Source organism: Salvia hispanica, chromosome 1 (assembly GCF_023119035.1).
Source record: "Salvia hispanica cultivar TCC Black 2014 chromosome 1, UniMelb_Shisp_WGS_1.0, whole genome shotgun sequence".
NCBI lineage: Eukaryota > Viridiplantae > Streptophyta > Magnoliopsida > Lamiales > Lamiaceae > Salvia > Salvia hispanica.
Window position 1 is genome coordinate 46853407 of NC_062965.1, and position 11093 is coordinate 46864499.

The window sequence follows — 11093 nt, forward strand, 5'->3', positions numbered from 1 at the left end:
AAATAAAATTTTGAAAGATTTTTGAAAAGAAAAAAAACGTGCAGATTAATGCCTAGAATTAGAAAATTGTTTGTGATCACTGCCTCATCTCACCAAATAAGGAAAAGAAGTCCACCTCAGTCAAATTCGAAAAACAAGAGGACAAAATCTGGAAAATTCCCTGAAGAAGCTCTAGTAATTCCACTTTCATCACCGCGCGCAACCACTACCACCGGAGGGTTCCGATCGTTTAATTAGAGAGAGAAAGAGGGCAATTGGAGTGTAGGGTTACAGAGAAGTTAATTTCAGAGATAGAAAATGTGAAGACAATAAATGAAAGGGCAGTGAGGGAATTCTTGCTTCAATAGTATATTTCGGAAAAGCTAACAGCAGTTTGCACGAATAGATACTCGGGCCTTAGAGATTTCCCCGGGCTTGTAAGAAAATTCACAATTGTATCAAACATGTGATAAATCTAGAAAAAGAGCCTTCTCTGACCTTTTCAAGGGTATCAAACGTAATAGAATATAAAACCGTGAAAATGAACTAGGCAATCAGAAGACCACCGAGGCATTTTATTACGTACTACTACCTCCGTCCATGAAAGTATGATACAGTTTACCATTTCGGTCTGTCCCTAAAAGTTTAACACACTTCACTTTTTACTATTTTTGTTAGTGGACCTCATATTCCACTAACTCATTCCTACTCACATTTTATTATAAAACTAATACTTTAAAAGTAGAACCTACATCCCACCAACTTTTTCAACTTACTTTCCATTACATTTCTTAAAATTCGTGCTGAGTAACGTGTTCCAATATTTGGGGACGGAGGTAGTACTACTCAATACTAGCTTAAAGTCAATTCGTTTGGGGTACAACTCTAGTTCTATGTTAGATTCGCTAGTGAAAGTATCCTTAAACCAACTTTATAAGTTGGGGGAGGCCGACCTCCATGTTATTACAAAATAAAAAAAAAATTAGAATTGATGGTCTCCCTCTCTCTTTAACCTCGGTTGCATGGAGGCCTACCCCCAACCACTTGGTTGCGTCAGTTATTTTCACTCCTATAGTCCTATGCAAATACATGTGTCATTTACTAATTTTTATTACTCGTTGTAATAAAATTTTTATTTCACTCACATATATATATAATGTACACAATGCTGGGGTTTGGTGTCTCTTGCACAGCGGGAGACTTGTACAAAACAAATAAATCAGATAAGGATCTATTTGACCGATTATGCGATTAATCAATTCACATGTTAAACAGATAATTGCATGCTAGAACGCAAATAATTCATGCTCAAAGAAAATAAATCCTAAAACATGAATTCTACGGTTTAGAGTTACCGATTTGATTCTCCAAAGAATCATCGATTGCTCGCGTCTTCTCCACGTGATGATCTTCAATACTAGACCACGGATCTTCTCTCTGGTTCCCGAACTGTATCTCGATATCAGGGTGAGCTGATCTTATCAAAATGCTAGGACTCGAATAAAGAAGACAGAAGAAATCCTTCTCCAATTAGGAGAGAAATTCGAACTCCTCTAGGTAGAGGGGGACGAAAATTATGAATAATAATAATGAATGATTTTGTCTCATTTATTCTCCTATTTATATTAAGTTCCTTTTGGGCCCAGATAGGGATCTATGGAAGGTTTTGGATATGGGCTCCCCCAATTAGATTTTTACTAATTAAATTGAACCCACAATTTAATACAAACTTATATTGGAATATTACGAGCAGCCACTACAGAAGTAATATTGAACTCTCCCCATCCAAATCCAAAATTACAAGTAATCCGGGTTTTCACTTTGTTTATTATTTATTTCCCACGCTTAAGATATAAATGTCCATTAATTAATTAATGTCTGCTATGGACTTAATTAATTAACATCTTATTAATTCCAAGAGTGGACATAGCAAGAAACATTTATTTATTATTCATAGAGCGATAAAACTCCAACTGACCAGTTTTCTGAATAATAAAACCTTGTTCGAGCTCCTCTTGAGGACATTATCAAACGAGACTCACCTCGCGCACGTTTCAACATAATAGCAATCCTAGCACCGCTAGATATTAATCACCACTACCCAATATATCGGGATTATTGGGTTGCGAAAAACCCGCACCATTTGATAAGTCAAAGTAGTGCATAATCAATACCGTATGCTCAATGCTAACATATGTAGATTAAGAAATAGTATTTTATCAAGACCTAGTCTTTCAGTAGATAGCATAAAGACACGTCTTGCTGTTAGATCCGTTCAGTGTTATACCACACCAATGTCATCTTATATCAGTAAGGCTTAGAAATATGCGGACTGACATTGCAATCATTCACGATAGGTAGCCAAAGCCTATCTAGGTTGTGAAATTCTTCTTTTTCTTTTGCAAAGCATTGCATAGATCTGACCGTGTTACCTTAAAGTGGACGACGCCCACAACCGGTCTACTAAGCAAAAGACTTAGACTTTGTTTACTTCTTATGCATTTAAATGTTTGTAAAACCTCTTATAAATGCACAAGCAAACACAATGTAATAATAATAGTGATTCTATTCGTGCGAGACTGCTCGAATAATACTGAATCGGGTTAAAAGTGGATTGTAGAGTTTACGTATACAAGCAAGATTCTATTCGAGCGAAACTTGCTCGAAACATGCTTTTCAGTATACCAAACCTAACACACAATTCCTCTCTAAGTGATACATTTGCTTTTTGAGATGCCTCATTTAAATAATACATTTCTAAATATAGAAACATCACTCACTTTTTCCCTCTCTAGTACTTTATTCTCTGTACTTTACTCACAAAACAACACTACATAAAATTCCGTACTGAATTAGAAATGTTTCACTTAGAATAATATGGAATATATAAAAGTCGGACACACCTTTCATTTACTTTTTCTAGTACAATATAACCGATTAAAAGCGTAATATCATTGTAGTAAAAAAAATTTTGTTGTAGTGAATGGATATATAGGTTAAGGGGAGCACTACGATGACACCATAGTTAAAATGAAAATCTAGACAAACAACCCGGCATATGGTTTCAAGCAATTTGCGATACGAAATTAGAGCACTATATTGACACCATAGTTAAAATGACAAACTAGGCAAGCAATCTGTTTTACATAGACAAGCAATAATCTATAATACATAATAGGCAAGCAACTCGGCATATGGTTTCAAGCAATTTGCGATACGAAACCAAAGATAAACTATATTAATAATTTGATGTATTAATTATATATTAAAATAATAAATATAGTAAGTGCACAAGCTAAAAAGACTTATTAGCCTTTAACCTCATTTTTTATTTTTATATTTGAATTTTCTTTCTAGTTTTTAAAATTAAATAAAAGTATCCACTAATTACATTTATGGCTTAAAAAAAAATAAAAAAAATTATACAAAATCATAAATATATGACCACAATATTATACACTCTCCATGTAGTATATATGCATACATATGCTTTAATTAAATGCATAAATAAACTTATTTTTTTTCAAATAAATTAATTTTTGGTCGTACAAAATTTGGTCACGTGGATTTATTGTTCTGCAAACTTATTGTAAAAACTCACGTCTGTCATTGTTATTGTTGATCTTACAAACATTCTGAGTGTGACAATTTTATTAACTAAATATGTAAAAGTGAAGCAGAATGTTACACTTATATACATGCTTATCCAAGTGGGTGTTATCTACTACAATGTTAATGCTTATATAAATTTTTATCCAAGTGGGTATTTTCACTCCCTATTTTCATTAATTATAGCCACGGTAACAAAGTACCATTGACTTGATAATACGTTTTTGTTTGACCAATATATTGAGAATTCTAAATAATATACTTAGTACTTATTTTTTTTTGTTACAACTCACACAAACTTCACTCCATATGTCTTGAACTTCCAACCTATTGAAGATGAAGCGTCTCTTACCACCATGGTTGCACTTTGTCATCGTGGATTTCAGTAATCTTCTTTGCATGAATGTTTTAACTAATGTATGTAAATTTGAAGAAAAAAATTTGTGAACATTCTTATTAAATATTTTTGTGTATTTTATTTGCGACACATGACCACATTCTTTTCACAATCTACCACTTTATTAATGGCAGCTCAGGCAGATCCAGGGGGTCGGGAGGGGTTGACTACACCCTCCATGCGACTAATTTTCCTTATCCGGACCTAAAATTTTCTTATCCACTTCCTCCGTTTGCTTTTGACGTCACCCCAAAACTAAAAAAATACCTTGTCTGCCACCCCTTCTATTTCAGAGTCCCGGAATGCCCCTGAATACGAAATGAGATCAATGTCTCTGTTTTTAGAAGACAAATGAAGTAATATAACAGAACTAGTGTGTAGGTTTTTTTTTTATGCCTTTCTAGTTGGAGGTTGAGATTCGTAATCCAATCTATCAATTGATATAGGGAAACAACTAATCCACAGATTTAAGATTTATAAAATATCAAAAAAGAACGAATCAAGAGTAGAATTTCGTTAATTGTATATATGTTGAATAAAGAAAACGACAGAAAAGGATAAAACAACTCCAACTTTAGAATATCATTAAAATATTTATATAAACCAACCAAACATCTATTATTATGTCATTTTTATATAGTATACATCATTTATAGGAATAAAATGCTTCATAAAATTTTTTGGCAATCGGAAAAATAATAATAATAATAATAATAATAATAATAATAATAGTAATAATAATGAAATTGCACATATATTGTTGAGAATATATTTATAATACAATGGTAATATTTTAGGTATTTTAGATATTTTATAAATACTTTTTAAAATTCTTTACATATTTTATAGCACACACTAAACAGTTCAGGATTTAATCCAATAATTTCCATGAAATGTTTAGTAACACTGACAGTTTTTTCTAATCTTTTATCTATTGAAATTTACTCAAATATCCACCGAAATATCCTCAAAAATGAGACAAAATATTCCTTTTCCAACACACGTGACACGTTAGAGAAATAAGAGAACGACATATTGTTAGATAAAATTCTCTAATTCACATTTCATATCATACTATATATCTCACTACATGTACAAAAACTTAAACTAAAACAGAGGAAACCAAGTAAAATTAAAAATAAAACCTACTTTCCTCATTATAACAAGCAAATCGACGGACATTTGTTTGTATCAGTTGAAGGTTAACATTTGTCCTACACACTTTTGCAATATTTATTAGCCAAAAATGATGGTTGCATTAGTTCATCCAAAACCTACTCCACTTTGGCACATAATTAAACTGGTCCAAAGACAATGCTTAAAAGGCAAGTAAAGTTGATTACGTTTTATCCTCATCAATCATTCTTATACAAGCTTTCCCCTTCCCACAAGAGCAGCAACAACCTCTATGGAAGCTGCAAAGAAACACTGCAAAAACAAAGACATCACCCTCGACGGGAACGACTTGCAAACCGAGCATGTCCTACTCCCCGGCTTGCCTAACCATCTAGCCTCCCTTTGTCTTGCAAATCTCCCACCTTCCCTCCTTTACCGAGTCTGCATTTCATGGCGCCGCTTCATCTATTCTCCCAACTTCCCTCCTTTCTACTCTCTTTACGCACTTCTAGCACCAACCTCCCCTGCACCCGGCTCTGCATGCCAATACCACTCGGCTAGTTTCTTCTGCTTCGACCCCGTTGCATGGAAGTGGAGATCCCTTCCAAGCCCTCCCACTTCTTGCTCACCTCTCTGCATGCTAAGCCGGCATCCTTCTTACATATCAAGGATCCTTCCAGTCCAATCTATCACGGCATCAAGCCTTCTACTTCTCATAGCTGCCAACACTCACAATTTTCTCCCAGCACTTAGCCATCCACTAGTATTCAACCCTCTTTCCAGCAAGTGGAGCTTTGGGCCTCCGTTTACCTCTCCTAGGCGTTGGTGCGTCGCTGGATCAATGGGCAGCTCAGTGTACGTGGCAAGTGGGACGGGCGCACAGTACCAAAGAGACGTGGCAAGATCTCTTGAGAGATGGGACATGTCAAAGAAGGAAGCAGAGTGGATGTGGGAGACGAGGACAGCGTGTAAAGACGCAAAGCTTAGTAGAGAAGCCATTGAAGCGATCGGGTACAGAGGGAAACTCTGCATGGTAAACATAAAGGGGAGGGCGCTGAAAGAAGGCGCTGTGTACAATATTTCAATGAATAAATGGGAGCAAATGCCGAGGGGGATGCTTGAGGGATGGACTGGACCAGCAACAACAGACGACCAATTTATGTATGTGGTAGATCAGGAAACTGGAAGCCTGAGCAAGTATGACTATGAAAATGATTGCTGGGAAGAGTTTGTTGGGCCTTCGAATCACCTGAAAGGGGCTCAGCATATATCTGCAGGCCGTGGAAAAGTTTGCGCTGTTTCAGCTGATGGCTCCAAGATTTTTGTGGTGGATGTTTCGGCATCTGCAATTGCAAGGCCTCCTAAGTTTTGGACATTGGAGCCACCCGACGGTATGGAAGTCATTGCAGTCCACATATTACCAAGGATGAGCATGCATCAGTCTTCTTGTTGAATGCTACCAACTCAGTAGTGAATCTGACGCTGTTTTAGATAAACACAAAAGGAGGAAAATGTCATTTTTCAACTTCACTTGTAGAACAAACAAATGATATCCTCCTCTTTGTTTACATTAGTTTCAAACCTTTTCTTTACTATTCCCAATTTGAATATTCTTCCCATAGAGATTCCAATACTCGTTTCTGCAACTTATGGAACTTATTTTTATGTCTACAGAGTGCTAGAGATCTTCCTATGTATCAGTAGAGTCTTTTAAGCAAAACAATTGTAAGTTACAGAAATAATTTCATGCCTATGTATGTTATTAAACATGAGTCCAAAGTCTGAAGTCCAAAACAAACCATTTAAAAGCATATACAGAGATAAAAGTCATCTACTAATCCTTGCACTAATCAAGGGTTAAGATGGAGAAGCTTTCAAAGATTCAACATCTCCCAGATAATTACAGTGAAGCTTTCGAATCTCGCAAAATTGCAGGGACATGCATAAAGTAAGTGATTTAACTTCAAAACAAGATTCATCAGATTCTTTTATGGGATATTTGGTTTCTCAAACTTATTTCTATGGAAATGGAATATCTACTAATATACAAACTGGGACTTTGAAGAAAATGGAATATAAAGGACATGCTTGCCTTTAGAATTTTTTTAACTTTAGCCTAAAGCATGAATGTTCTCTCACATGAATGGACCCAATAAACGAATCATAACCTTTAACATATGCTGTTGGAAAAAAGGTCCCCTGTTCAGCCGTCAGAGTCTAGACATAATATCTACTTTTTGAAAAAAGCAAAATGCACCAAACATAGAAAATTTCCTCAAGGCACTTCATTGCTTCAACTTACCCTATAAAAGGACAATGATTATTAGTAATAAGAATTCTTTCATATATAGTAAACTTAAATAGACTTCAGCTATCAAGAAAATGCCAAGAAGAAACCTTCCAGTTGGAATTTTAAAGCATGTTATTGTTTAATTCTATTTATCAGTCTTTGAACAACTTTTGTAGTTAACTTTTCAACCACTAAATCAATAACCCCCAAACAACTCCACCATCTTCCTGTTGATATCACACAACCAGAACTTATGTGTTTGTCTTGTTCTCATCCACTAAAGATAGAAAGTCACCTAAATGTTCAAATTCTAGAATCCTAAAACATATTGAAATAAGCATCTACAGAGGTTCTAATTAAAAGATGTCCTAACTATCAAGCTGTCAAATGCCAGTTGGTATGCATATGTAAGAAGTGGCCTAATCTTTGAAGTAATCTCTGCTTTCAATTTACATGCATACAACATCAATATTAGGTGGAATGGCTTTACATATATCACTAAAAGGACATTAGATTTTCAATGATGTGGAATGAGAACAGTGAACTACTAATACCTATTATTTGCAGCATTCTTATATAGTTTCAATAAAGAAACAATAAAAGCAGTGAAATAATTAAACAGAAAATTTCTCATAGAGAAGCTGCAAAGTTACCCTTTTATTTAAAACCAAAATTCCTTGAATCAACATAATTCATCGCCATTGCATCCTCCCAAAAATTGACATATCATGAAAGTATAGAGCACGCAACTTCTTCTCGCCTCCTTCCAGCCTACCGTTCTTCGCAACTCAGTCCATGAAACTGTATTGGGCATCGACTCATTTCGTTCTTAATAAACCAGAAAATCATGCCAAAATTCTTGATCTAGGAGTGATTGTAAAATGTGTCCTTAAATAAGACACTAGTATTTTTTTTTTTATTCTTAAATGGAATAAACGTAACTAGAATACGCATTAGGTCATCCGCATCTCTTAACTGTCTCGTCTCTTCACTATTCATGAGCCTCACTGTACGTTTCAGCTCATCTCTTAACTAAGAGACAGTACCTGCATCCCTCCATCTCTTAACCATCTCTTAACCATCTCATCCCTTAGAGCATCTCCAGTGGTACTTCGGCCAGAAATCGGCCAGCAGTTTCTCCCCCTGCCACGTCAGCAGCACTCAAAATCCACCTGCCACGTCAGATTTAGGCCAGCCCGCAATAAAAATAATTCAAAAAATACTACATTTACGGAATTAAAATTACAATACGGAATTAAATTTACGACATATATACGGGAAAAATTCGTTAATTTTATTTAAATAAAAAAAAGAACATTAACTAAAAATCAAAAAAATTACATAATAAAAAAAAATTCGGGCTTCCACACACGAGCCACCGCCCCACTCTACTCCTAATTTATTAAAAAAATACATTAAAAAATGTTAGTATGCCTTGAATCTGTTATAGTTTGCCGCTAGCCAAACGGGGGTCTCGCATTTGTATGACATGTTTCTGTTTTAGTTCTTAATTTTGTATTGGCCTAGTTGTTGTTGTCCATCGTTAGATGCTGCTGTTGTACAGAAATTTAGAGAGAGAGAGAGAAAATCGCGTTTATATAGGTTTTTTTAAAAAAAAAAAAAAATTGAAAATCAGCGTTGGCCGATCGCCTGGCCGATCGGCACGCCACAATGGCGGCCAGCGCATCGGCTAAGCGCCGGTCGATCGGCCAGCCGGACGCGCCGATTTCGCGCTGGCCGACTCCAATGGTTCGGCTAGCCGATCGGCCAATATGACGAATCGGCTAGCCGGTCGCTAGCCGACCATTGGAGATGCTCTTAACTATTCATTCAATTTCATTTTTTATTTTTAATTCCAACAAATTCAATTAATAAAAACACACTTAATTAAATAAAATAAAAATTACAATTTAAAAGCCTAAAAAATAAAAAAAATACATAATTTAAAATCCTAAAAAATAAAAAATACATAATTAAGATACTCTAAATTAAACTATAAAAACTACTCTGCCGGCGAATCATCCCACGAAGTCGGCGGTGCACCCAAGTTAGATCGATCCCGAATACCAAGTTGAGCTTTCAGAGGCTCAATTTCGTCCATATGGGCTTCAAATTGGCGAGGATTCATTTTTGAAGTGTCAGCCATCGTGGTGAGCATGTACATGGACATTAGGGTGTTCGAGCCTGTGCCGGAGCCCGAACCCGAGCCCGAGCCCGAGCCCGAGCCCGCCTGGCTTGATTCGCCGCGGCCCCTCCCCTTCCCTTTCCCCCTCGCTCTAGCCGCCTTCGCCGCCTTGGTCCCTTGGGGCTGACGTCGTGAACCGGAAGACCCATCTGCATCATCGGTTGGCGTGCCCTCTCGTGATGTGTTGCCTTCACCGCCATCACTAGACGAGTAGTGGCCACGCGTCGTGTGCTTCAAGCGTTTCGAGCCCGACTCGACAACGCCAGCCCACCTTTCAAGGTGGTGGACTTGCGACCAAACATCAACATGCTTGAAATCTTTACAGACGTCGTCTTTGAAGACCCGCAACGCTGCTCTCAGAATGTCGGCTCCACTGGCTCCGCTTTGATAATTCGCCTCTTCTCTTGCCCTGTATATCGCGCAAAAATTTTTGACATCTTTGTCGCATCGGTCCCAATGACTGCAGAGCATCTTCACGTTGCGGGCAAAGGTGTTCTTCGGCCTTCGTGCGTTGTAAACTTTGGTGACTTTTTTCCAAAAACACTTGTGGGTTTGTTGATTCCCGACGACAGGATCGTACGAGACGCTGATCCAAGCGTCGTACAGAGCCAGCGTCTCCTTTTGGCTGTATGGATGACGGATGTCGTCTCCCACAACCTCGTGGTCGCCCTCTTCCTCCTCGGCATTGACGCCGATCCTGCCGAAGCTTCCACCTATTACTATTGACCAGTCGGGCAAAGTGCGTTTAGGCGGCAAAAAATTCTCCGAAATTTGGGATAATCCCGACGATTGCCCGTATCTCGGGGGGGGGGGGAGGGACGATAGTATGCATCCACATCAAAATATGGTGTTTTGTACCGGCGGAGTCGTCGAGGCTTGGGTGCCCGGTGACGAACCGGGAGTACCCAAAAAGTTGTACATGCTCGCCCAATCATCGAACGAGTTCAAGTCGAGCCTGCCGGAGCCGCCGCCGCCGCTGGAGTTTCAATCGCCGGACATTTTTTCAACAATTGGAGAGAAAAGAATAGATGAGTGTAGTGTTTGTGTGTAAAATGGAGAATGGGAGAGGAATGAAGTATTTATAGAATAATAAAAGGATTTTTTTTTTTGAAAAATCGACCGTTTAAAAAAAAATTATTTTTTTCGAATTTTTCGAATTTAAAAAAAAAATATTTATTACGTCATGATTCTGATGCCCACTCGCGGGCCGGCGGGTGGGCGTCACGCCATACGCCAGCGCGCGCCACGTGGCCCGTGCGCGTGTTTCGCCAGCTCGAAGCCGGCACTCGTCGCGCGACGAGATGTCGCGTCTCATCGAGACGAGACGAGCGTCGCAATGCTGTCTCGATGCTGTCTCATCTCGTCGAGACGAGACTGAGACAACATCGCGCAGCGATGCGGATGCCCTTAAGCTTTAAGCCATTAAATACCCATTAGCTAATCCTGCTCCAAAATTTGTCCTATTTTCGTCCAATTGCAGTAGATATTGTGAGCGTCTCCAAATCAAGGTACTACTA

General features: G+C 37.8%; 1 protein-coding gene across 1 annotated transcript; it reads left to right on the forward strand.

Annotated features, from left to right (window-relative positions):
- The first annotated feature begins 5267 nt into the window (after positions 1 to 5267).
- On the forward strand, positions 5268 to 6880 carry LOC125219876 (F-box/kelch-repeat protein SKIP25-like). Its single transcript, XM_048121967.1, has one exon. It carries the CDS (start codon positions 5394 to 5396, stop codon positions 6552 to 6554), a length of 1161 nt encoding a protein of 386 aa, XP_047977924.1. The 5' UTR covers positions 5268 to 5393; the 3' UTR covers positions 6555 to 6880.
- The last annotated feature ends 4213 nt before the right edge of the window (positions 6881 to 11093 follow it).